Raw genomic sequence first — 27,331 nt, 5'->3', positions numbered from 1 at the left:
AAGGTCTGCGGGGTTACCCTGGATTTACAGCCAGCATCGCCAGGGTCACACTCTGGCCCTTGCTTTCTAAATACTGGGGCCTGGAGGTTTTGTTTTACCGGTTTACACCAACCCCCCCCCCCCCCCGCCACCCCCGCCACCAACTCTCCCGAGTGCATCAGAGGAGTCTCTGACCAAGAGAACAAGGGAGCTATTTGGCCAGGTCAGTCACCGTGTGCTTCGGAGGGTGGGGTAGATGGTGCTGCCAGGGGGCCTCACGGCAGGCGGCTCTCGGAGTTGGTGTCTGGAGGGTGGGAGAAGATGTTAGTGAGCAGACAGAGGAGAGTTTGGTTGGGTCAGTGATATTTATTGTCACTTATTCTTCATATTGCTGTAGCACCTAGGAACCCCAGCCCTGGGCCAGGACCCATTGTGCAAGGCGCTGTACAAATGCAGAGCAAACAGAGGGTCCCTGGCCCACAGGGCTCACACTCTAAGTATTGGCCAAGAGACAACAGGTGAGTACAGACAGGTCAATGAAGAAGCACAAGGAAACGACAAGACCATACTGGTCAGCACGATGAGCGGTGGGGTCGGCTCCGGAGTGGGGAGATGGCTCGAGCCGTGATAGGTGAGGGATTCCAGCCCATACTGGAAATGGGGGGATGGCAGCGGGGAGGGTGTCATGCTATAGTGATCAGGGAAGAGGCAGACACCGGGCACTACTGTGGGGGTCAGAGTTATGGGTGGTGAGAGGTGAAAAAACAGGAAGGTCCACGCACCATAATGAACAGCATGCAGTGTGGGAGCACGGGGACCCGCTTCCCCCCCCCCCGCTGATTGCGTGGCAGACACACTCCGATCCAGCCCAGACCTCGGGCCGCACCATTTCTAGGGCACCAGGTGTTCGGACTTGGTCCGGTTTTTCCTGAGTTTCCATGCAGTACAATTATTTGCCTGAATTGGGCTGATTGGTTCTGCGAGCTGCTCATGGGTATGGAGCCAGATTCTATGGCCAGCTCTGCCCCAGGGCTGACGAGAGCAGGAGCAGGAGCTTGGGGGGACGGGGCACCCCCACAGACACACACTGCCACGACACACCTGTGTCATGGCTGGGCACGAGCCCCAGCAGAGGTAGGGTGCGGCCATTTCAACTTAGCAAATTTTAAAGGGAAAGTGGTTCTGCTGGAGGGTCCATGCCCCTCAGCCACCACCCCCAGCCTGGGTTGGGGAACCAGGTCCAGAACCCGGGGAGTCCCACACAGCTCAGGGCTTCACGCCGCTCAGACCTGCTTTGCCCTAGGGACAGGCCTCACCAGGAGCAGCCCTGGCCCCGGGTGTGGCACAGAGCTGGGCCCCGAAGGGCAGTGCCAGATGGGCTTCTCCTCCTGCCTTCCGGGGCCACCCACTCAGCACTCCCCCTTCTGCCGTGACTGAGCACCCCGCTACCTGCCAGGGCCCAGCTCGCGCGCGCACCCGCTCCGCAAAGCTCTGGGCCCCCCGTGCCCACCTGTCCCAACAGCAGGGCCGTGGCCAGCAGATCCCTGCACACATGGCACTGGGGTGGGGGCAGCTCAGAGGCCCGGCCGAGCGTCAGGCCCCCGGCCCTTCCCCAGCGGACCCCCGGACCCTCGCAGGCAACGGAGCTGGGACAGTGAGAGGGACGAAGGGCCAGGGACTGACTGAGCAAACTCTTCGCATGCCCATGGCTCTCCCTCAGAGCTGCGGGAGGAAGCCAGCGTTTGGTGCCTCTCGCCTACATCCAAGGCCCCAGGCTGACCCCACCACACAGCGCATGGGGGAGCTGTGCCACTCATGGGGCAGCAGGCCATGGAGAGCCCGTGGGGGGGGCTACTTCCTGTGTGCCTAGGCTGGGCCCATGGGGGCACCCACAAGGGCAAGGGACAACAAGGGACACCGCCCCACAAGGGCGGTGGGGGCAACAGGCCTCAGGCTCTGCCTACAGGGCGGGGTGAGGAGGTTTGGGTCAATTTGTGAGGAAGGCGATTTAGCCTCAGTCTCTATATTCGATGCAAGGCCTGCCGGTAGCGTGTGGACTGAAATCCTCCCCCACTCCCAGCCCCAGACCCGCTTGCCGTGTCCTGAGCGGGCGGGGCACGGGGGGCTCTGCAGAGCCAACACAATCCGCAGAGAGCTTCACGGTACCCAGCCTACGCTTTGTTCTGCCCCTTCCTCCGCATCAGGACCACTTGGCTCCTCTTCCTGCAGCTGTACGCTACCAGCCCCACCAGCGTGCAGAGCACCGCCAGGCAGCCCAGCGTGATGACAGCCACCACCACCCCGCTCTGAGTGCGAGTCAGGCCCCACAGCCCCTTCTCCTGGGCAACGCCAGGGATAGCTGATGGCCTGGTTAGGGACCCACTCTCCGTCCCTGCGTCTGGCTGGTTGGCCAGCGAGGGGCTGAAGGGAGTTAGTGGCACTTTCTCTGGAGCCTGGTTGGACGGATGGGCATAGGGTGATGTTTCTGGGTGACCGAAGGAGGTGGGGTTTGGCCTGTATGTCGGGGCCCCAGAAGGAATCACTGGGGAGGAGTGCCCCTCATCAAACGATACGACTGGGGCACCCCTAACGAGGAGCGGCAGGGCACACACGGGCAGGCTGTCCCCCATCTTTAATTGATTGACTCGGAGCCAGTTCTTCAGCGCCAGGATGCTGGCGTCACAACGCCAGGGGTTGTCGTGCAGCTTCACGTGGTGCAGCTGGGCCAGAGGATCCAGGAGGCCGGCGGGGAGGTTCTCCAGGGAGTTGTTCTGCAGCTGGAGGCTCAGCAGCCCAGTGGTGTTCTGGAACAGGTCCCCCGGTAGGATGCACAGCCTGTTGTTCTGCAGGGAGATGTTTTGCAGCTTGGGCAGGCCCTGCAAGAGCGCTCCGTCCACGGTGCGCAGAGCATTGGTGTGCAGGGACAGCTCCAGGAGCTCGCTCAGGCCCTGGAAGGCGAAGGTGGAGATGGTGTGGATCTGGTTCCTGCTCAGAATCAGCAGCTGCAGTTGGGTGAGGTTGCTGAAGACAAAGTCTGGCAGGGTGGTGAGCTGGTTATCGTAGAGCCACAGCTCCCTCAGCTTGGGCATGGGCCCAAACGCCCCAGGGGCGATGTCTCGCACCGCGTTCCCATGGAGCGTCAGCTTGGAGAGCTCGGGCAGATGCAGGAAGACCCCCTGGGGCAGAGCTGCTATGACGTTGTTGGACAGGAAGAGCTTCTGCAACTGGCCGTTGTGTGTGAAGAGCCCGGCCGAGAGGCGCCTGATCTGGTTCTGGTGCAGCCCCAACTCCTGCAGCTCCCGGAGCCTGTCGAAGGCGCCCACAGGGATCTCACGGAGCTGGTTCTCATATAGCCTGAGCACCTGCAGCCTCATCAGCCTCCACAAGGCCTTGGCCGGAAGGGCAGTGATGCTGTTCTTGGCCAGGTTGAGCTTGGTCAGGCTGGGCAGCCGGTCGAACACCCCCTCCGGGAGGGAATGCAGGTTGTTTCCATGCAGCTGCAGCTCTTTGAGGTTGCTGAGCTGGGCAAAGTGGGAGGGGTGAATGTGCAGGATCTGGTTGCCCGACAGCAGCAGCGATTCTAGTTTCCCCAAGGTTTGGAAGAGCTCCACGGGCAGCTCTTGCAGCTTATTGCTGGACAGGCTGAGGTAGCGCAGGGCAGCCAGGCCCTGAAAGGCTCTGGGGCTGATCTGAGACAGGTTGTTCTTCTCAATTCTCAGCGCAATCAGCATGGAGACGTTGCCAAAGGGAGCGTCACCCAGCTCAGCGATGCGGGTGTTGATTATCTGCAGGCTCATGGCATTCGCAGGGATGGGGCTGGGAAGTTGCATGATCCCTGGTCCTGAGCACTCCACTTGGGCGGATTTGGAGCACTGACATTCTTCAGGACACTGACCAAGCGCCAAGCGAAGGATTTGAATCCCCACGAGCAGCGGGACCCAGCCTGTCAGCTCCATGGGGCCTGGAAGCAAAACAAACAAAGAGCATTCAACTGCCATGCTTTCCCATCAGCTGCAAGAATGTCAGGCGGGCTGGAGGTCCCTAGTGCCATCAATCCCCACACCAGAGAGTGGCCTTACTGCACAAGGGATGCAGCAGCTTCATACCATACAATACACAGAACGGGCCAAGGAAACCTGTGACCAGCTGGGAAACTAGCATTCAAGCAGAGATGCCCTGCACTGGCTGGGTGAGATTAGATGCAACCGGCATCTGGGTGAAACACACAGAGCCCCCCGAGACACATTTATACGAGCAAAGGGTGATAAGCCCTTAGCGGCTATAGAGCACATGACCGCAGGGTCTGCAGGCTCTACAGATGTGGGCCTTGTTACTCCCACTTCACGGGGGGGGCCTGAGGGGTGAAGAGGGGAGGTGACTGGCACAAGGGCCCAGCAGGTCTGTGGGAGCGCTGGGGTTAAAGCCCATGTCCCCAATCCTGGCTCTAATCATTAGAACATGCTACTTCCCTTATTAACATCTTTGGGCTCCAGCTGCCCCGCCCGTGACCTGCCCCCGCCTTCCCGTGTGCGCAGGGACGCCGAGGCAGACAACATTGCGACAGGGAGTTCTCCCACTACCACTCCAGCTGGAACAGGGCCTTTGGGGCGAGGATGCGCCAGTTTCCCCATTCCCAGGGTGGCAACGCACCAGGAGTCCCTCGCCCACAGCAAGGACCAGGGCACACACATTCACACCCTGGGTTCAATGGGAAGATGCTAATAGACACATGGCAGCTGGCACATGGGCACAGATCGATAGCCCATCTATCCCTGGGGCTGCTGGTAGTGGCCAATGATGGATGTGTCCACAGGAAGTATAAAATCCACATGATGCACCTGGACCGATCAGTGCTGCTCTGTGTGAATTGTACTGTCAGAAATGTAGCGCCCAGGGGCCTAGCTGGCTGGGAACGGGGCCGGAAGATCCTAGCTTGGCTCTGTGGTACAGATTTTGTACACGTTACTAAAACCAGTTACAGTTCCTTCCCTGAGCCAGCCCCTTTCCCTGGAGAAGATTCAGGCTGGAGGGCTCGACCACCCCATTGAGGATGCACAGACCTCCCACCCAACCGAGGGATGGGAACGGGATCTCTGAGTGTCAGCCTGGATAAACAAAGGACGGGCTGGAACAAACTGGGAGCAAAGCCAACCAGTGTCTCACATGCAGCCCGGCAGCCCCTGCATCCCACCACAGCTATTAGAAGCATTCACAGACTTTTTGCAACAAAACTGAAAATTGCTTTGCTCCTCCGTTGCTCCCAAGGGCTGCAAGCGTTGTTTCCTGTCCTCCAGCAGAGCAGCATTCGTGAGCTGTTCCAGCTGGAACCAGCTTTGGAAAGTCTCCAGAGCAGAACCCAGTGGAAAACTCAAACCAGCAGTTCCTGGCATCCATTCAGGGTTTAGAAATTCAGCCAAACCCTAGGACAATTAGGTGAGCAAAGCTGCTAACGATAATACTGGGCAATTAGGTAGCACCCTCCATCTTCAAACTGTTAGTGGAGCTGAACTAATTATATCCACTGCATGTGCAATAATAATAGGCATTAATTGCATTGTCCAGCAGGTTCCCCACTGGAATGAGCCTATGGCTTCCTCTGCCACAGCAGCATCTCTGTGGCACTTGCCACTGGGGAGAAGCAGTGCTGAGCACAGACACCCAGGCCTGCGAGCTTGATGGCAATAAACGGAGGTGGCTAGACTGATGAGAGGAAACTCTGAGCCCTGGTGTTTGCAGGGCTGCTGAATGGGCATAGTTACACGCTGGGCTGTGCTTTGGACCGGTTTACAAGCCCCGGTAACTGCAATGACTCCAGCCACTGCACATTCACTGCTAGCCAGTCAGCCCCACTTGCTCCCTGTGCCGGGTGCACAGAGCCCAGGGGATGCTTTCACAGACTCACTGCAGCTCTGCTGCCTGCCGGGACAGGAACCTCCAGGCGCTGTGCACTCCTGGCAGGGCGAGTTGCGACTCATGTTAAGTGCCAGGCTCTTTGGAACCGTTGCTAATGTTCCCAGAAAGCATCTCTTTGTTCAGCGTTAGCCCTTTGGGGAGACAAAGGAAATGCCTTGGGTGCAAGTTCTTTGGCTTGTCCTGTGGGCCAGGTGGATGGTGTCCCTGTGTTGTGGGAGGGAGCCTGCTGACGGATTGCCAGGATGCTCTCCAGGCCAGCCCCCTTTTGTATCTCCCTGGGCTCGTTCAGGCCAGCGAAAGGCAGGGCAGCTCTGGGACTGCCCATTGGGGCCGGGAGCACAGGGGTCCTAGAGCCATTCTCAGAATAGGACCTGGGTCTGGCTCGCAGGCCAACTACTCAGGAAACATACACAGGAGCTTGGCCATTCCCAGGGGACATGCCTGCCCCGTCTGCAGAGCCCCCAAACCTGACTGACCCAGCAGCAGCACTGAGGGCTGCCAGAGGGAGTTCACCGGGAAGGCCATCACGGGCCTTGCTGGAGGGGAAGCCTTGGTGCTGGCTGGACCCTGGTATTGGGGGACAGCCTGGCTCCTTCCTGGGGAGGAGTGCGGAGATGGGGCTGTGGCGCCATCCTGCCTTTGCAGGGCGGGTGGGGATGAAACCCACAATGGGGGCACCTGGCTTCTGAGCCCACAAGGAGCAGGACATGCCCCTTCCCGCACCATACCGCGCGCCCCGCAGAGGGGCTGAGCAGTGAGCCCAAACTGGCAGACGCATGCCTTGAGCAGGAGGGCACAACCCCCCACCCCATACACACACACGGGGTCCCAGCACACAGGCCCCAACACTGGCTCATTGGCTCCAGAAAGGCCGTCCAGAGCTGCCATTTCGGTTCTGTCTGTTCTAGATCTAGCGGCCAGCCCCGGAGCGCGGATCAGATGCGGCGGGTTGTGGCCCTGGAGCCCATTCCCGTGAGACAGGCCGAAAGCTGGCGTTCTGGAGCGGGGCGGGCCGGCCGTGGCTCCCCAGGGGACAGCAGCTCCCCCAGGCCTGTGGTGCGCTGAGGAGCCTGCAGCTGGACAGCAGAGGCTGGCCGGCCTCTCCGAAACCACTGGAGAGAGAGTCAAGTGATCAAAGGCAGCCCCCTCCCAGCAAGCGCGGCAGGCAGCTGTGCGGCCAGGCAGAGACGGAGCCTACGCTCAGCCCCTGCTCCTGGGGGGGGCACATGGGGCACAGGCAGCCCAGGGGAGACTGTTTCTCGAAGACCTGGCACGATGGCATGGTGCCAATGTATGGGCTGCCTCGGGATGGCGCACGGGTGTGAGCACTGGGGTAATAATGGTGTTGCTTTGCACTTCTCTCGCACGCCCGGACTCCTGGCTCTTTACGTGGGTCCAGAGCCCCTTGGCAAACCCTGCCCTGGGTCAGGAGGTGTCTGCGTAAGGCTCGCAGCAGCCCGGCCCACCACACCTTGCGGGGGGGGGGAGACAGACGCCCTTTAGAGCCCAACCGTTCTCAGCCATGGGGGGCACTGCAGAGCCCCAGCATCCGTCCCAAGCCCCTAGCCTCCCACACTGGGCTCGTGACCTTCACCTCCACTGGCCCCACCCGTCGCTGGAACAGAGCCACGGCTCCAACGCTATCACAGCTCCAGCCAACTCCCATCAGTTCAGAACTCGACTTAGTGGCGCTGGTCCGCACAGGGTAGAAATGGAAACTCGCTGTTTGCTCCCCAGGACTCAATCGCCAGCCCTTGGCAGCTTCCCAGGAGCTCTGACGCCTGACTCCAGTAACTCAAACTGGCACCCCCTTTACCTGCCTAAGTGCTGGGTGAGTGTCCCAACGTGGAGCGGGGAGGACTCGCTAACTGGACTCTCTGTGTCGCTGCCAGGGAAAATATTTGCTTGCAAGAGGGAAAAAATCCCTAAAAAGCCATCACATTTTTTTGGTTTACAGATGGAAACAGTTTGCAGCTGAGAACAATTTTGTTTACCTCAAGCAGCTTATAAACTTAACCGAGCACTCTGCACATCAAACGGTCTCTTCATGTTACACCCTTTAAAGTGAACTTGAAAGATTCAAGCACCAGTTAATTAAAACCAGCTGAAAACTATTATATTCCTTTGTCTTGGTCAGGACAAGAACTTACCACTGTACAAATGAAGTGCCTGAATATTGCACACACGCACACACACACACACACACACTGTTTCCCTTTAACAATCAACCCATCTGAAACTTTTACTTGACTTTTTCTTTTCACCCATTTTTTACGGATTATTATTTATGATGCTTTGATTTTTACTCCTCTTATCTAAATATTTCTGATCTCACAATAATTCTCTACAACTGGTTTGCTGGGTAAGAACAAACCCTTACCCAGCAAACCCTCAGAGCTGCTAAAAGAACTGGAAGGTTGGATGAACACACTAATGTCCCTCAGCCCTGACCCTGAAGAGCCACACTGAGCCTCGAATGAGAGCTCTCAACAAAATAAATTAAAAAAACTTACCAGCCCTGTGTCTTGCTGCTCAGACCTCGCAGAGCCAGGGAGATGTTGAGCAGCAGAAAGCCCAGTGCTTCTGTGTGAGCAGAGTGCCGTGTCCCCTCCCAGTATTTAAACTGTCCAAATCAATGAATCAGCAACGGGGCAGTGTCAGAGGCTAGAGAAATCATTGGAATAGAAAAACCTTGGGACTATTTCCCTCCTGATGTTCTCAAAACGAGCGGAACATTTGTCTCAAGAGCTGTCATGTAACCCTTTCTTTTAATCCTTGAGAGTCCTGATGCTTTTGTTTGGAGGGAAGCAGCAAGCCCCGAGAACTGGATGTTACAACAGCAGAGATGTCGCCTAGATCACAGGTCCAGGTCTTAGGGAGAGAGCTCCCCCCACCCAACGGATCACAGACAACCCTCCAGTGATACATGGGACCAGCCTACAGACCTGGGAAGAGGGGGAGCTAGGCTGATGATTACCAGAGTCTCAAGCTGCTCAGACAGCGCCTTTCCCCGCTGACCTCAGCATGCTGTACAGAGGGAGGGGGCTGCAATTCTCAGATGGGGACACTGAGGCACGTGGAAATTAAGTGTCTTGCCCAAGGTCACACAGGGATACAGCAGGGAACAGAGCCCAGGGCTGCTGCCTCCCAGCTGCAACCCCCCGTCAGCACTGCCCCTCCCCACCGGTGGCTTTGACCAGCATGTGCCCCACTGGGGACAGCTCCATCCCCCCCATGACAGCGGGAGGAGAAACAGTTGGTTACTTACCGAGCATCAGCAGCGGCACAGAGTCGAGGGTGCGCTGCTTGTCCAGGCCAGCCGCCTGCAGCAGGGCCCCTCAGGTGGCTCCTGGGCACTGGGCCACGAGCCAAGCCCTTTGGGAGCGACCCACTCGGACCCGCCAAAGCCAGGCAGCCTCGTGCGACTTCCATGTGAGCCCTGGTCCAGCTCACCCCACGGGGACCAGGGGGCAGGGCTGGGGCTTCACGGGACAGCCACATGCCTGGCTTCATCACACTCTCCCCACAGCTCCATGGGCCTAGAACAACCCCCAACACACACCTGCTCAGCTCCACCTCTGGCCCCAGCAGCCGGGGTGAGTCCCCAGCACACACCTGGCCCCATGGCCTCTGGTGACTGCCCCCAGCCCCCTGTACCAGCAAGCTATTAGGCAATGCCATGGCGGACCCTCTGCCTGGCTGGGCGGGGAGTGAGGGACAGAGCTCTGGCTGGTGTGTGTGGGGGGTCTGGAAGAGCAGGGCGATTTGGGGCTCTATGCAGTACGTGGCCCGGGCCTCAGGCCACTCTTGGCTTGCGAGGCGCTGGCTAAGTGGCAGATTTGGAGCTAACCACAAAGTGCAGGCTGCAGCCAGAGTCCCGGTCGGGGCAAAGCTCCAGGCCAGCGCACTGGGTCAGTCCAGCTCACACTGTGCCACTCCTGCACAACGGCCCTGCCGAGGCGAAGGGGACCTGGGCCCTCGAGCCCAACTGTGCCGCTTCTCGTCGTGATGGAACAAGCAGCCTGGGGTGAGCTCCGGGGCCGGATCCCACAGGCTCTCCCCGTGAGCCCACCCAGGCCCCTGAGAACAACCAGCCGGGCTCCGTACAGGGCACACGAGCCATGGGTCAGAAGGACGAGGCACTTCCAACTGGGACACAGAGGCAGCTGTAAAGCTTGTGGTTCGCCCGGCTCAGCGCTGCATTGCCATCCACGAGCGTATACTATGGCTGCGCCTCTGAGGGTTGCCAGGCATCCGGTTTTCAACTGAAATGCTCTCTCGAAAAGGGACCCTGGCAGCTGCGATCAGCGCCATTGACTGGGCCGTTAAAAGTCCGATCGACAGTGCAGTGCGGCTAAGGCAGGCTCCTCGCCTGCCCTGGCTCTGCGCAGCAACCTGGAAGCAGTTGGCATGTCTGGCCCCTAGGCACAGGGGTGATCAGGGAAGCGCCACATGCTGCCCCCAGTGCCGGCTCTGCAGCTCCCATTGGCCAGGAACTACGGCCAACGGGAGCTACGGGGCGGTGCTTGCGGGCGCAGACACTGCACAGAGTGTCCGCCTAGGTACCAGACCTGCTGGCTGCTTCCTGGAGCAGTGCGGAGCAGGGCAGGCAGGGAGCCTGCCTTAGCCCTGCTGCACCACCGACCAGGAGCCACCTGAGGTAAGCACTGCCCAGCGGGAGCCCACACCCTGAACCCCCTGCCCCAGGTCAAAACCCCCTCCTGAAGCCCGCACCCATACCCCCTACCCCAGGTCGGAATCCCCTCCCACACCTTAACTCCCTCCAAAAGCCCGCACCCCCCCGACCCCAACCACCTGCCCCAGGCCTAAGCTCCCTCCCTCACTCCAAAACCCTCATCCCCAGCCCCACCCTAGAACCCGCACCCCCAGCCAGAGCCTTCACCCTCTCTCGCATCCCAACCTGCTGCTGCGAGTGATGAAGGGAGGGGGGCTGGTGTGAGTGGGGGCAGAGCCTCAGAGAAGGGGCAGGGCAGGTTTTGTGCAATTGGAAAGTTGGCAACCCTAGGCCATGGCCTGGCAGTCAGACCAACACCACAATGCCATGACATCGCACTGTGATATGGGAATTCGCCACCAAGACAGACCTGAGTTTGCTCTTCAGCAATGATGGCCCTTGCTCACGCCCTCCTAGCCCCTTCTTCTGGCTGCATGAGGGGACTCGCTTCTTTTCCTCGACATGGGGTGGCTACAGCTGCTAATCCTGATGCTGCACGTGGACAGCTAGCTGCATTGTCCGCATGTAGCACGTGTGCGCTGTAGATAGACAAGTAGATGCTGCAAGATAAACAGGGGCAGGAGGGGAAGGAAGGGGGGGGTTGCGGGGGGGAGTCACCTGAAGAGAAATGGGACCAAGGACAGAAAAACAGAATGAGGGGAAAGAACTAGTCGAACTAGTCAAACTCCGAAGAAACTGAAAAGTACAAGAGAGACCAGAGAGTTTGTAGCGGGGGCTGGAAGATTGAGCGCGGGAGAACAGCAGTACCAGACTCATGGCAGGAGACGTGGCACACGCAGTCACTGCACAATGTCCTGAGCTTTTCATTCATAGGCAACACCTGGTCTTGGTGCAGAGCAAGACAGTGGGACACAGACACACACACAAGGGCACGGCGCGCACACACGTGCTCATGACAGCCATGCAATAAAGGATTGCACTTCTGCCATCCTGGGATAAACCAGGCGCCTTCGTCCCTGCCCCCATCGAATGGACAGAATTGCGTGGGCTAGTGTCCTGAGCACAGGACTGGGGCATAGGCTCCATCTGTGACCAAGGGCGAGTCCCCATCCCTTTCTGTGTGTCAAGGGCTGATACAAACACTCAATGTCTGGAGGAGGAGAGGCTCCAATGTCGGTTCTTTGGCAAAGGCATTTCCGAGGGTTTAGTTTTTACAGGCTTCTTCCTGTTTTCCTCGGCAGGCAAGGTGGACTCTTGCAATTATCTGAGCCTCACACTCCCTCCCTGCTGACACAGGAAACACCTTGGAACAACAAACAGGCTTCGCTAGGCGGGGTGAGCCATTAGCTTCCCCTCCACACCACGAGGGCTCCCCCATTCAGGTGAAGTGACCAGACTGTTTTTCCCCTCACCCAGGGCTGATGACACTCTGTAAAGGGAATGAGTCAAAGAGCACAAGTACAGTGTTTGTAAGCCATATGCTGCAGAGGAAGAGCCACATCAGAGAGGCAGCTGCTTTCCCAGAGTGCAATTCCTGGAGCCAAACGCAAATGCAGCACCTCTGTACAGCCAAGGATTCACCCAGCACCGGTGCCACGGATGTCACTGAGCTAGTACTGGAGGATGGAGGAGAGCTCTCTGCAGCTGGCTTGGCAGAGATCTATTGGGGAGCAACATTTCCCCTCAAGACTGCCTGGAATCTTGGGGTCACTGGTCCCATCACCCCCTGAGGGGGAGCAGCTGGGTCCCTGGCCCTGTCAGACAGGGGAATTGCAAACACATGCAGGCTACAGACTGTCCATGGCATCTTCTCCTGATGTCATGTCTGCATGACGTCGGGGAGAGGACCACTCTGCCTGTCCAGTCTGACCTGGGGGTGCCCCCAACCTCAGTTCAAAGACAACTAAAGCCAGCCCACAACAGCAGGCTCACGGCCAGCGCTCCAGCCTCCGTGTTAGGCCAAACCCCAGTTCAGAGAGCATCAGCCTTTGGAGAGGAGACAACACCCACTTAGGACCCAGCCGTGAAGCTGTGCCATGCAGCACATCCAGTGATTGCTCACCCTGAGAACTGTGCAATGGGAGCTGGGTGATTCTGGGATGACACCAACTGAAACTCTTGTTCAAAGCCTGCACGCAGGTCCATTCCTTGGGCTTTGCTCAGGCAGAACTCGCCAGCCATTTGTATGAGTTATGCTTAGTTATACTTTCCAGGCTGAGACTCCCAAACTGCTTACATGGGGCTGAAACTGAGCAGCCTTTACCCTCTTTACCGGGTGTCTGCGTCTGTTCTGCCGCCCAATCCCTTAAAAAAATGAGTTTCCTCTTAATTAAGGCCTGGGCTGATTCTGTGCATACCTGGCCCCTGAATGGAATTCAAGAGCTTTAGCTCATTGCCACATGAACGAACATGTCTGAGTTTCCAATGCCATCCACCAGTGAATGATGTACAGAAAGATGTTTGTATCAGTGCACACATGCAAACAAACACACACACACCACAGAGAGGAAAATGCTTCCTTTCATCGGCTATTCCCTTCTCTATTATCCCATGTACATCTAAAGCCCCTTCCCCCATCCCCCACCACTGGATTCGGGGCTCTTTACGCGCACGAGGGTTTGCTGCAGTAGGAGCTTAGTGACCTCCCTCAGACCCCTTGAACAGAAGGAAGGGGTCAGACCAACTGATGCAAAATCACAGGGCCCAGCCACCCACCCGCCCTTTAACACAGTAACACTCATCCTTTGCTGGTCCATGACCTGCTGGGTACTCCCTTGTGACGCAATTTTGGTTCTTGCCCCACCAGCTGAGATCTGCTGCTTTTGACAAGCGCCTGCAGGAGGAGGCGAGTCCTGAAATGCGACAATTTACCTGGGACCTGGGTTCTTCAGCACTTGAAGCCTTATCTTTAAATCGAGGTTGGATGTCAGTTTCTAAAAGGTCTGCTCTGGCTCAACCGGAAGTTACGAGCTGGAGGCAGGAATCCTTGGCTGAGGTTCTCTCATCTGTTCTGTGCCGCTTTTTACACCACACGTATTACTGCAGTATCTGGACGCCTTTCAGTCATGCATTAATCAATGCAGCTAATCACTGACATGTTGTTCCCTCGGGCAGAAGTGTGTGCAGCAGGGGAGCCCTTAGAAGGAAGGTGGAGAGCTTGGGGTGGTCCTTGGTTCCTGGGGGTGTTCCTTCCACAGCCTGGGACCAGCCCCGAGGTAGCTCTCTCTCCTGCACACAGACACATTTTACACATGCTGTATAAAGCCCCACTGGGCCAAAAGAGCTGAGCTGCCTACCAGTCTCCATCCCAGAGCTTTAGTCGATCTTTTAGGTACCAAGGGCCTAGGACATTGGCCCCTCGAAGATGAGGGCTGAGATCATGAACTTGATTCACTCTTCTGTGTGAAGCTGGAGGAGCGAGCCGAGGACAGGTGTGATGTCAAATTACAAAGGATGAATATACAAAAACAACACAAGTATGTGGGGACAAAATAAGAAATGCCAAGGCATAAAATGAGATTAAACTAGTTAGGGACATAAAGGGTAAAAGGAAAATATTTTACAAATCCATGAGAAGCAAGACGACCACCAAGGAAAGGCTACTCAATGAGGGGGGAAAGACAACAACAGAAAACACAGCAATGTGCAAAGTGTTACATGCCTTTTTTGTTTCAGTTTTCACCAGAAAGGTTAGCAGAGACTGGATGACTAACTAGTGGACATCAGTGGAAACAGGGTGGGGTCTGAAGCTAAAATAGGGAAAGAACAAGTTAAGAATTACTTAGGTTGGATGTCTTGAAGTTTTCAGGGTCTGACAAAATACATCCTACAATACTTAAGGAACTGGCTAAAGACATCTTGGAGCCATTAGCGATTATGTCTGAGAATTTGTGGAGGACAGGAGAGATCCCAGAGGACTGGAAAAGGGCAAATATAGTATCTATCTATAAAAAGGGAATAAGGACAACCCAGGGAATTATAGACCAGTCAGCTTCACTTTGCTACCTGGAAAGATAATGAGCAAATAATCAATCAATTTGTAAGCACCTAGAAGATAATAAGGTGATAAGTAACAATGAACATAGATTTGTCCAGAACAAATCATGTCAAATGAACCTAATATCCTTCTTTGACAGGGTAACAAGCCTTGTGGATAGGGAGGAAGCAGAGATGTGGTATATCTTGACTTTAATAAGGCTTTTGGTAGTGTCTCACATGGCCTTCTCATAAACAAACTAGGGAAATACAGCCTAGATGAACCTTCTAGAAGATAGATGCACACCTGATGGGAAAACCATAGTCAGAGAGTAGTTATAAGTGGGTCACACTCAAGAAGGAAGGGCATATCAAGTGTGGTCCTGCGAGGAGCTATCCTGGATACAATTCTATTCAAAATCTTCATCAATGATTTAGATAATGGCATAGAGAGTACGCTTATAAAGTTTGCGGATGTTACCAAGGTGGGAGGGGTTGCAAGAGCTTTGGAGAATAGGAATAAAATTCAAATTGATCTGGACAAACTGGAGAAATGGTCTGAAGTAAATAGGATGAAATTCCATAAGGAAAAGTGCAAAGTACTCCACTTAGGAACAAACAGTCAGTTGCACACATACAAAAAGGGAAATGACTGCCTAGGAAGGAGTGCTGTGGAAAGGGATCTGGGGGTTATAGTGGATCACAAACGGAATGAGAGTCAACACTGTAATACTACTGCAAAATAGCGAACATCATTCTGGGATGTATTAGCAGGAGTGTTGTAAGCAAGACACGAGAAGTAATTCTTCCGCTCTACTCAGCATTGATAAGGCCTCAACTGGAGAAATAGGCACCACACTTTGGGAAAGATGTGGACAAATAGGAGAAAAGTCAAAAGAGCAACAAAAATGATTAAAGGTCTAGAAAACATGACTTATGAGGGAAGATTGAAAAAAATTGGGTTTGTTTAGTCTGGAGAAGAGAAGACCAAGAGGGGACAGGATAACAGTCTTTGGATAGGTACAAGTTTGTGATATAAAAGAGGGTGATAAATTTTTCTCTTTAACCTCTGAGGATAGGACAAGAAGCAATGGGCTTAAATTGCAGCCAGAGCTGTTTAGGTTGGACATTAGGAAAAACTTCTTAACTGTCAGGGTGGTTAAGCATTGGAATAAATTGCCTAGGGAGGTTGTGGAATCTCCATCACTGAGGATTTTTAAGAGCAGGCTGGACAAACACTTGTCAGGGATGGTAGATAATACTTAGTCCTGCCATGAGTGCAGGGGACTGGACTAGAGACCTCTCGAGGTCCCTTCCAGTTCTATGTTTCGATGTGCTGGCAGTAGCCAGCATTGCTGAGAAGCCGAACGGCAGCATTCGGTACCAGCTGGAGTTTCCTAAGCACAGAAGGTGCGTTTGGTCTTTTACGCAGGACTTCAGACTAGATGATCCAATGGTCTCTTCTGGTCACAGAACGTACGACTCTCTGAAGGCAGTATGGCTCTGGCTCTGACTACAAACCTGACAGCGGATGGGGTCGTGGAGAAGGGAAGGGCCAGCGTTCCAGACCTCCCACCTGAACTGCTCCTGACGGAATGGATCTCAGGGTATGTCTACACTACGAAATGAGGTCAAATTTATAGAAGTCGGTTTTGTAGAAAGCGTTTTTATACAGTCAAGTGTGTGTGTATCCCCACACAAATGCTCTAAGTGCATGTAGTCAGCGGACTGTGTCCACAGTACCGAGGCAACAGTCGACTTCCAGAGCTTTGCACTGTGGGTAGCTATCCCACAGTTCCCACAGTCTCCACCGCCCATTTGAATTCTAGGTAGAAATCCCAGTGCCTGATGGGGCTAAAACATTGTCGCGGTGGTTCTGGGTACATATTGTCAGGCCCCCGTTCCCTCCCTCCCTCCCTCCGTAAAAGCAAGGGCAGACAATCGTTTTGCACCTTTTTTCTTGAGTTACCTGTGCAGACGCCATACCATGGCAAGCATGGAGCCCGCTCGGCTAACCGTCACCGTATGTCTCCTGGATGCTGGCGGACATGGCACTGCATTGCTACACAGCAGCAGTTTATTGCCTTTTGGCAGCAGACAGTGCAGTATGACTGGTAGCCGTCGTTGACGTAGTCCTGGGTGCTCTTTTAACCGGGCGCCTGGGCAAACATGGGAGTGACTCAGCCAGGTCATTTCCCTTGTTTCGTCTCATGGCGATTGAATCCTACCAGCAGTGCACTGTCTTTTAATTTGCAGCCAGCAGAAGACGATGGCCAGCAGTCATACTGCACCGTCTTCTGCCGAGCACCCAGGAGATGACGATGGCTAGCGGTCGTACTGCACAGTCTGCTGCCAGCATGATTTATAAGGATAGATGAAGTGGCTCAAAACAAGAAATAGACCAGATTTGTTTTGTATTCATTTTCTCCTCCCTCCCTCTGTGAAATCGACAGCCTGCTAAACCCAGTTTTGAGTTCTATCCTTGAGGTTTTGAGTTCTAACCTTGAGGCGGCCATTCAGTTTCTCGCAAAGCCGCCCCCTTTGTTGATTTTAATTCCCTGTAAGCCAACCCTGTAAGCCATGTTGTCAGTTGCCCCTCCCTCCATCAGGGCAACAGCAGACAATCGTTCCGCGCCTTTTTTCTGTGCAGACGCCATACCACGGCAAGCTGGAGCCCACTCAGATCACTTTTGCAATTAGAAGCACATTAAACACCACACGCATTATCCAGCAGTATATGCAGCACCAGAACCTGGCAAAGCGAAACCGGGCGAGTAGGCGACATCAGCGCGGTGACGAGAGTGATGAGTACATGGACACAGACTTCTCTGAAAGCATGGGCCCTGCCAATGTGGGCATCATGGTGCTAATGGGGCAGGTTCATGCGGTGGAATGCCGATTCTGGGCTCGAGAAACAAGCACAGACTGGTGGGACTGCATAGTGCTGCAGGTCTGGGATGATTCCCAGTGGCTGTGAAACTTTCGCATGCGTAAGGGCACTTTCATGGAACTTTGTGACTTGCTTTCCCCTGCCCTGAGGCGCAAGAATACCAAGATGAGAGCAGCCCTCACAGTTGAGAAGGGAGTGGCAATAGCCCTGTAGAAGCTTGCAACGCCAGACAGCTACTGGTCAGTCAGGAATCAGTTTGGAGTGGGCAAATCTACTGTGGGGGCTGCTGTGATGCAAGTAACTAACGCAATCAAAGATCTGCTGATATCAAGGGTAGTGACCCTGGGAAATGTGCAGGTCATAGTGGATGGCTTTGCTGCAATGGGATTCCCTAACTGTGGTGGGGCCATAGACGGAACCCATATCCCTATCTTGGCACCAGAGCACCAAGCCAGCGAGTACATAAACCGCAAGGGGTACTTTTCAATAGTGCTGCAAGCACTGGTGGATCACAAAGGACGTTTCACCAACACCAACGTGGAATGGCCGGGAAAGGTACATGACGCTCGCATCTTCAGGAACTCTGGTCTGTTTCAAAAGCTGCAGGAAGGGACTTTATTCCCAGACCAGAAAATAACCGTTGGGGATGTTGAAATGCCAATAATTATCCTTGGGGACCCAGCTTACCCCTTAATGCCATGGCTCATGAAGCCATACATAGGCAGCCTGGACAGTAGTCAGGAGCTTTTCAACTACAGGCTGAGCAAATGCAGAATGGTGGTAGAATGTGCATTTGGACAATTAAAAGCGCGCTGGTGCAGTTTACTGACTCGGTTAGATCTCAGCCAAACCAATATTCCCACTATTATTACTGCTTGCTGTGCACTCCACAATATCTGTGAGAATAAGGGGGAGACATTTATGGTGGGGTGGGAGGTTGAGGCAAATTGCCTGGCTGCTGATTACGCAGAGCCAGACACCAGGGCAGTTAGAAGAGCACAGGAGGGTGCAGTGAGCATCAGAGAAGCTTTGAAAACTAGTTTCATGACTGGCCAGGCTATAGTGTGAAAGTTCTGTTTGTTTCTCCTTGATGAAATCCCCCGCCCCTTGGTTCACTCTACTTCCCTGTAAGCTAACCACCCTCCCCACCTCCCTTCGATCACCGCTTGCAGAGGCAATAAAGTCATTGTTGCTTCACATTCATTGCATTCTTTATTAATTCATCACACAAATAGGGGGATAATTACCAAGGTAGCCCCGGAGGGGTGGTGGAGGAGGGAAGGACAAGGCCACACAGCACTTTAAAAGTTTAAAACTTATTGAATGCCAGCCTTCTGTTACTTGGGCAATCCTCTGGGGTGGAGCGCTGGGTGGCCGGAGGCCCCGCCACCACATTCTTGGGCATCTGGATACACAGGCTATGGAACTTGGGGAGGAGGGCGGTTGGTTACACAGGGGCTGTAGCGGCGGTCTGTGCTCCTGCTGTCTTTTCTGCAGCTCAACCATACGCTGGAGCATATTAGTTTGATCCTCCAGCAGCCTCAGCATTGCATCCTGCCTCCTCTCATCACGCTGCCACCACCTTTCAGCTTCAGCCCTCTCTTCAGCTTGCCACTTACTCTCTTCAGCCCATCACCTCTCCTCACAGTCATTTGTGCTTTCCTGCATCTGACATTGTCTGCCTCCAGGCATTCGTCTGTGCTCTGTCAGTGTGGGAGGACAGCATGAGCTCAGAGAACATTTCATCGCGAGTGCGTTTTTTTCGCCTTCTAATCTTCGCTAGCCTCTGGGAAGGAGAGGATCCTGTGATCCTTGAAACACATGCAGCTGGTGGAGAAAAAAAAAGGGACAGTGGTATTTGAAAAGACACATTTTTATAGAACAATGGGTACACCCTCTTTCACGGTAAACCTTGCTGTTAACAGTACATACATAGCACATGTGCTTTCGTTACAAGATCGCATTTTGCCTCCCCCCCCCGCGTGACTAACAGCGGGGAACATTTCTGTTCAGCCATAGGCAAACAGCCCAGCAGGAACGGGCACCTCTGAATGTCCCCTTAAGAAAAGCACCCTATTTCAACCAGGTGACCATGAATGATATCACTCTCCTGAGGATAACACAGAGAGATAAAGAACGGATGTTGTTTGAACGCCAGCAAACATACACTGCAATGCTTTGTTCTACAATGATTCCCGAGTATGTGCTACTGGCCTGGAGTGGTAAAGTGTCCTACCATGGTGGATGGAATAAGGCTGCCCTCCCCAGAAACCTTTTGCAAAGGCTTTGGGAGTATATCCAAGAGAGCCACAAATGCCAGGGCAAATTAATCATTAAACATGCTGGCTTTTAAACCTTTTATAGTATTTTAAAAGGTACACTCACCAGAGGTCCCTTCTCCGCCTGGTGGGTCCGGGAGGCAGCCTTGGGTGGGTTCGGGGGGTACTGGCTCCAGGTCCAGGATGAGAAACAGTTCCTGGCTGTCGGGAAAACCAGTTTCTCCGCTTGTTTGCTGTGAGCTATCTACAGCCTCCTCCTCATCATCTTCCTCATCCCCAAAAGCTGCTTCCATGTTGCCTCCATCTCCATTGAAGGAGTTAAACAACACAGCTAGGGTAGTGGTGGCTGAACCCCCTAAAATGGCATGCAGCTCATCAAAGAAGCGGCATGTTTGGGGCTCTGACCCGGAGCAGCCGTTCACCTCTCTGGTTTTCTGGTAGGCTTGCCTCAGCTCCTTAAGTTTCATGCGGCACTGCTTCGGGTCCTTGTTATGGCCTCTGTCCTTCATGCCCTGGGAGATTTTCTCCAATGTTTTGGCATTTCGAAAACTGGAATGTAGTTTTGATAGCACGGATTCCTCTCCCCATACAGCGATCAGATCCCATACCTCCAGTTCGGTCCATGCTGGAGCTCTTTTGTGATTCTGGGACTCCATCATGGTCACCTCTGCTGATGAGCTCTGCATGGTCACCTGCAGCTTGCCACGCTGACCAAACAGGAAATTGAAATTCAATAGTTTGCGGGCCTTTTCCTGTCTACCTGGTCAGTGCATCTGAGTTGAGAGCGCTGTCCAGAGCGGTCACAATGGAGCACTCTGGAATAGCTCCCGGAGGCCAATGCCATCTAATTGCATCCACAGTACCCCAAATTCGACCCAGCAAAACTGATTTCAGTGCTAATCCCCTTGTCGGGGGTGGAGTAAGGAAATCGATTTTAAGAGCCCTTTAAGTCGAAAAAAAGGGCTTCGTTATGTGGATGGGTGCAGGGTTACATCGATTTAACGCTGCTAAATTTGACCTCAACGCCTAGTGTAGACCGGGGCTCAGAGAAGAGGTCACCCCTTGTTTTGAACATTTGTAGCGCAGCAAGCAGGTACAGGTGCGGAGAGCATATCAACGGCTAAAGCTGTGTCTACCCTAAGCTCTTCCCCACCGTCATGAGAGCTGACGAGTAACGGCCTGAGCACTAGTGTACGCAGGACTCCTGCAGCCGCTGGCAGTTTGACCACCATTCTGCCTGCCTCTGTTCACTGGCAGCCTAGCGAACAGCGGATAAAACCCCAGCGGCCACAAGCACTTTGGCTGCATTAGAGCTTGCGCTGTGGCTCCCGCCAGTGAATCCGTGGCCTTGGTGGTAGGGATTTTAGGGTTATACCAAACCAGCACAGACAAGGCTGATGACACTGGGACTCTTCTGCAGCAGGGAAACCATTCCGCTTTCATAGTCAGGTCCGTTCCCCTTCGGGATCTGTGCACCAGGCCAGTGCTGGGTTTACAATGGCGCCAGTGGCTCCATGGAGCCGGGCCCATGCTCAGAAGGGGCCCCGGCCTGCTCCGTTTGCCCTGCACCCCAAGACCCTGCCAGCCTGCTGGCTCCCCACCCCCGCCCACCACTTGCGCTCCTCTTGGCCTGCCCGCCTGCCGGCCAAGGGCTCCTCTCTACCCCGTGGCCCCAACTGCCAGCTTCTCCCTGCCCCCTGGCCGGACCCCAGTGCACCTCCGGCCCCAGGCACCCACTTAGGGCCCAGCCCTGAAGCTGTGCCATGCAACACGCCCAGCGATTGCTCACCCTGAGAACCGTGCCATGGGAGCTGGGTGATTCTGGGATGACACCAACTGAAACAAAGACTCTTGTTCAAAGCCTGCACGCGGGTCCATTTCTGGGGCTTTGCTCAGGCAGAACTCACCAGCCGTTTGGATGAGTTATGCTTAATTATACTTTCCAGGCTGAGACTCCCAAACTGCTTATGTGGGGCTGAAACTGAGCAGCCTTTACCCTCTTCACCGGGCGTCTGCGTCTGTTCTGCCGCCCAAACCCTTTAAAAAAAGGGGGCCCCACCCGTCTCCCCAGAGCCGAGCTGCCAGGGACTGATGCAGAAGCCTGGCCAGTCTCGGCCACTTGGGATGGGGGGGCTTGTCTGGGTTCCTCCAGGCAAGTGGGTCCTGTAGGAGCCCAGCAGGGGCAGGTCCTGGCCTGGCTGATCGTGCTGCTTCCGAGGGGCCGGAGCGATTCCCCGCCCCGGGACCAGCTCTGGCTGCGCTGGCAGTTCAACCTGGCAGACACAGTCGCCTCCCAGCAGGCTGGTGAGTGGCCGGGAGCCAGGGCATGGGGGAGTGCGTCTCTAGAGGGCTGGGGGTTGATGGGTTGTGAGTGGGTGGGGAAGATGTGTGTGTGGTGGGGCACTAGGGAGTGGGGGTCCTGTGTGGGGTGCTGGGCGCTGTACATTTGTGGCAGGGTCTGGGGGGATGCTGGGCATAGCAGGTACGGTGGGGCTTTGGTCATAGGGAATTGGGGGAGGTGTTCTGGTGTTTGGCAGGGGGGCTGTGTGGCGCAGCATGGGCCCACCTCCGAGGGGTAGGGGCACGCTGGCAGCACAGGGCTGGGTGGGCCATCGTGCATCTGGCAACTGCTGGTTTGTAAATAGTGCCCTCATGCTGAGCGGAGCAAGGCTGCCCCTGCCATGCCATATTGCCGCTGATTGGCCCCTTGCTCTGGGGACTGACCCTCCTGCGCCAGGCTCCACTGCCCCATGAGCGGCCCACAAATATGTTTGGTGCCAGGCCCACCAAAGGTTAATTTGGCCCTGACCAGGCACCATCTTTAATCAGGGATTGATGGAGAAGCCACAATGAACACCCAAAGACACTGCGCCCGAGTCCGGAGCGCTCCATCTGGGGCGCTGTAGCATTAGCGCGTGGTTGCAGAGAATGATCACTCAGCCAAAACAATAACCTGTCCTCTACCCTCTGCACAGATCCCACAGCACTGCCCCTTGTGCATGGGCTGGCATCGCTTTGTGTCAGTAATAAGCATCTTGTACCTTCAAAGCACTTGGCAAACTGCAGCTGATTTCGTTTCACCACAGCAGCCCTTGAGGTGGGTACATAAATACTGTTAAACCCATTTTCTAGGTGGGGAAATGCAGCGAGAAGGTAAGTGATTTGCCCTCGGCCACACACCCCAAAGGCAAAGCAGAGTCAGCAATAGAATTCGGGGGACACCAGCCCCCAGGCCTGAGCTCACTGCACAGCCCTCTGGGATATTAGCAGAGACTGATGTGGGATGTGCTCAGCATAGCTGGAAAGCAAAAGCAGTGCCAAGAACGAACATACAGAACAGCAGCATACGAACATAATTTAGGATGAGATAAACATTTTTCAAAGTAAACTTGTTTTGTGTAATGCTCTGAGCCTGTTGTTTGACATAGGACAAGACTAAGAATGCCTAAAACAACTCACTAGCCTTTAAAAATAACCACTGACTATGGATTTTTCCCTCATCCAGTTGAAATTATTGAAATAGGGTCAAATCCTGAGGCCCTTACTCAGTTTTTCTTAGTCTTCCACTCATGCAGAATTCGCATTGCGGTCAGTGGGATCTGGTCTGAGGTCTGGCCAACATGGTGTAGGCCTATCGCCTGCAAGCCCTAGGTGTGGCTCAGGTAACACAACGGAGAACGAGTTTGTGTTCTTGCTGAAAAGCAGGCTGTGCGCTGAGCAAGGAATACAGCGTGTAGGGAACGATCTCCTCTCCGGACAAGCCAGGACACTGCTGAACAACTAAGCCAGGAAACGGCAGTGCATTAAGAGCTGGAGGCTGTCCCAGGAGATTCGCCAGGCTACAAAGGGCAGAGAGCTCTCTGCTGTCTGGCTGGGGGGGGTTCCTCTCACAAGGAAACCGTCACCGCCCTTCCAGAAACAATGTTCCAGCCAGTCAGAACCCAGCCCCGAGTGTCGCCGCGAGGGCTCAAGCAGGTTCTCCTCGCTGCTGCTTTCACTCTTCAGATGCAGCGAGTGCCAACGACCACCAGACACTGCTCCTCAAAAGCAGGGGCCAGCCCCAGACTCCGAGCGTCCCTCGCTGAGGATGGATTCACTGCATGTTTGTGATGGTTTTCTGCTCTAGGCCTGAGATAGCGCGAGCAGATCACAGGCACGTTGCTAACCTATGGCACCCACCGGTACTGGGGCTCAGACAGGCGGCACCTTCCCAGCAGCCCCCAACACACCTCTGCCATTTCCCGGAGCAGCATCTTTACCCAAAGTGAGTGTAAGAACAGAACGGCCAGGCTGGGTCAGAACAAAGGTCCATCCAGCCCAGTGTCCTGTCTGCCGACAGAGGTCAGTGCCAGGTGCGTCAGGGGGAATGAACAGAACAGGGAATCATCAAGTCATCCATCCTGTCGTCCAGTCCCAGTGAGAGGCTGGGGACACCCAGAGCATGGGGTTGCGTCCCTGACCATCCTGGCTAATAGCCCTTGATGGACCTGTGTGGGGCTGGCTGCTGCCCGAGCCCGCAAGAGGGGTGCGGTGCTCTGGCTGTCCAGTACACGCTGCAGCGAGAACGTGCTCTCTGCCCCGAATCCGAACGAGACACGCCACGACAGAGGGAGGGGTGGGATTGCTGTGGGAAAGGGGACGTAGCGAGGCTTGGGGTGGAGGGTTCATGGGCTGCTCTGCGGGGGAAGACAGCAGGCCTTGCCGCAGTATTTCACTGGTGCTGCATCTCCAGGCCCCTGGAAGCTAAGCAGGAGAATGGCTCCACGCCACAGTCACATGGGCGGAGGCGGCTGAGGGAACAGGAAGTGGGGCAAGGTGCCTGGGGAGCCTTGCAGCAGACACGTCCGCCCCGGGAGTGAGCCAGGTGCTCTGGGGAGGGAAATAACCGTGCCCAGACTGCAGCTGTTCCACAACAGTCGCCGGGGTGTGGCTGCCCTGCATCCACCCCCCGATGTCCTGCCACTTCCTCACACCCGCTGCCTGTGCCTAAAGTGGCCTCAAACCCGCCCCCACCTCCCCTGACACACGTCCCTCCCTCCCCATCACAAGACTCTTCTTTAGCAGAGCAGCCCCTCCCCACTGGCACCCTCCAATCCCCCCCACAAATGCTCACCTCTCCCAGCAGCCCCATCCCTATGTCCATGGCCCCACAGGCCCTCCTCATCCCCACTCCCCCACCATCCCAGGACATGCCTCCAAGCATTAACAAGGAATAAAGGTAATGCCACATGACAGTGCCCGTAGCCTGGGCGTTCCCGTGTGCCAGTCACAGGGGATGCTCCCCCACCCCTATCCCGTTTGCCACCCCCACACACTCAGGATCACCACCTCACGCCGATGCTTGGGACCTGCTGGTTGCGTGTGTCATCGGGGCAGGGTCGTCTCGGATTTCCTATCTAAACAGCTCCCGGCCTCTGATGGCGCCATTAGCCCTGGGACCAGCCCAGCCATTGCTCAGGGAACCCTGTGCAGGCCCCGCACTCAAGAGACTTGTCCACGTCCGGGTGCAGGGGGAAGCGCGGGGCAAGTCCCAGCTCCCCCTTGGACAGGCCAGTTCTCGCCCTGCACTCGGGTAGCAGAGCTGCCCCCAGAGCTGCACACCCAGATCCCTTGGTCAGTGCAGGTCTGGGGGGTGGCAGGGCTCCGGCCGGGGCCCGGGGCACTGTTCAGAGATTGTCTGGTTGGAAAATCAGAGTCACAGCTAAAATTAGCAGCTCCGTGGGCTTGGCCTTGGCCCCAGTTTCTCACACAGCTGCCAAGCAGCCGGCAATGCTCACCCGCAGCCAGGCAGTGAGACAGCAGCGTCTGCTGGGAACCCAGCCAGCCTGGGAGCAGCCTGGGAGCCAGCTTCCCTCCCTCCCCGTCCAACGGCGAGAGATGACATCAGCCTCTGAGGCTGGATTAATAAGCCTGGACCTAGCTGGTCCTTTGCGTGTCGAGAAATGGCGCCGTGTCCTGTGCCATGGGAGGGGATGGCCCAGGTCTGAGGAAACTCCAGCCGGCATGGAGCCCGCTCCCCTCCCTCCCCCGCCAAGGCATCAGACCCAGTTGCTCCCCCCGCCGGCTCCCCACAGAGCAGTGACTCAAGCTCAGGGGCTCGGTGCTGATCTCCAAGGCGCTCACCCTTCCGCACACCCCCTTCTCTCCTGCACAGGATGGGCAGCTGAACCATATGGGACAGACGTCAGCCGTGGCGCGTAAGGCTTGTCTGAGCGGCGACTCGGATCCCAGGGATGAGGCGGGATAAGAACCTGTTGAGAGCAGAACAAACCTCGCTAGCACAGGCCACTGCTCCCCATGGGATTGAAGCATGACACTCGCTAGCTGGGGAGAGCACCGAGCGTGCTCCAAGTGCCACCACTCTCCAGTCTTGCCTCACTGTCCTCTGCTCCCAGCCCGGCTCCCCCGGGCACCCCAGTTGCTGGGCAAAGCCTGTCTCAAAGCAGCGGGTCTTGTGATCAGACCTGACCTGGAATCGCTTTCCAGGAGTGCACGAGGGAAACACACGTACACAGAGGAAACCGTCTGCCCCCAAGAGCACCGCGAGCTGACCTCACTCTCACCCGCCATCTCAGGGGGTCTCTCTCCAGGAACCAACACCCCATGGCTTCCCCCAATATTGCACATGCCGAGATTCCTGCCAAGTGATTTCATGTCCTTCAATCTACCCCCTTCACCATCTCCGCTCTGCCAGCGACATCTTCCTCAAACTCTTTCCGCTTCCTTCTCCCGCCCAGGCCATGCTGCCACCGGTGCCTGGAAGACCTGCCATTCCCAGGGCACCAGGTCAACAGCTGCCATTCACACCTCTGCGGAAAAGAGAAGGATGGCGCAGTGGTTGGGCTGGGACCCAGGAGCACTGGCTCACTGATCCCTTACAGTTTTCCTGTGCAACCGTGACCAGGTGCATGTGCCTCAATTTCCCTCCATCCCCCAGGGCTGACAGCCCTGCCCTGCCTCCCAGGGAGCTGCAGTAAACAGGGCGACTCTGACGAAAAGGGGCCATTTATACCTCTGATAAATAGAAAACTCCCCCTCCACCCAGGCACTGTCCCCCTCACCTAGACCAGGCACTCTGGGTCCCTGGTCCCCAGACATCAGCCTCCTGCTCCCCCCATGCCAGGCCTTCTTGACGTCTGTTCAGGCCTAGACTGTGGCTGGCTCCTGCGTGATTGCGAGAGTGCAAAGATCCAGCCCCAGCGGTGGTCTCTGCACCCTCATGCACACGCCACTCCATGCGGAGAAGTCACAGTGGCGCATGAGGGAAACCTAGCTGCTCTGCCCCCTTGTCACCCTGGGTCTCTCCTACAGCACCCAGGACACTACGGCTGCTGCCTGAAGACTAAAGACCCCCCTCTGAAGGGGTCAGGGCCTTTGTCCTAGGGAGAGCTTGCCACTGTTACGTGGGGGCCATACAGCCATGACTGAGCTGAACAGTGCTTAGCAACAGCCCGGGGAAAAGGGAGCATCGCTGTTTCTTTCACACAGAGATGACCATGGTAGTACAGCCCAGCTGTGAACCATGTTCAGATTAGGAAGACATCTGCAGCCTGTTCTCTGTCAGTGAGCGGTCAGCTGCCCAGATGAGTGAGATAAAAT

At 55.7% G+C, this 27,331-nt stretch overlaps 1 protein-coding gene across 3 annotated transcripts; it reads right to left on the bottom strand.

Annotated features, from left to right (window-relative positions):
* Positions 1 to 931: 931 nt before the first annotated feature.
* Positions 932 to 25,983, bottom strand: LRRC15 (leucine rich repeat containing 15). 3 transcript variants are annotated; one of them, XM_038415628.2, is made up of 2 exons: positions 25,856 to 25,983; positions 932 to 3,940 (listed from the first exon to the last, which is right to left on the bottom strand). In XM_038415628.2, the coding sequence occupies exons 1-2, from the start codon at positions 25,902 to 25,904 to the stop codon at positions 2,151 to 2,153; spliced, it is 1,839 nt and encodes a 612-aa protein (XP_038271556.1). In that variant the 5' UTR covers positions 25,905 to 25,983; the 3' UTR covers positions 932 to 2,150. The 3 variants fall into 3 exon arrangements, with proteins under 3 accessions (XP_038271556.1, XP_038271558.1, XP_038271555.1); XM_038415630.2 differs by lacking the exon at positions 25,856 to 25,983 and adding an exon at positions 8,406 to 8,843; XM_038415627.2 differs by lacking the exon at positions 25,856 to 25,983 and adding an exon at positions 5,882 to 6,230.
* Between the last annotated feature and the right edge of the window lie 1,348 nt (positions 25,984 to 27,331).

Source organism: Dermochelys coriacea, chromosome 9 (assembly GCF_009764565.3).
Source record: "Dermochelys coriacea isolate rDerCor1 chromosome 9, rDerCor1.pri.v4, whole genome shotgun sequence".
In the NCBI taxonomy this organism is placed as follows: Eukaryota; Metazoa; Chordata; order Testudines; family Dermochelyidae; genus Dermochelys; species Dermochelys coriacea.
Note: the sequence above shows the minus strand (reverse complement) of the source record. Positions and strands in the feature narration are given on the sequence as shown.

Excerpts from the sequence above, each read along its gene's own strand:
- LRRC15 (XM_038415627.2), bottom strand. The coding sequence starts at position 5,954 with ATGAGTCGCAACTCGCCCTGCCAGGAGTGCACAGCGCCTGGAGGTTCC. Across the intron at positions 3,941-5,881 it reads CGGCAGGCAGCAGAGCTGCA|GCCCCATGGAGCTGACAGGC; the intron begins GTGAGTCTGTGA and ends TTTTGCTTCCAG.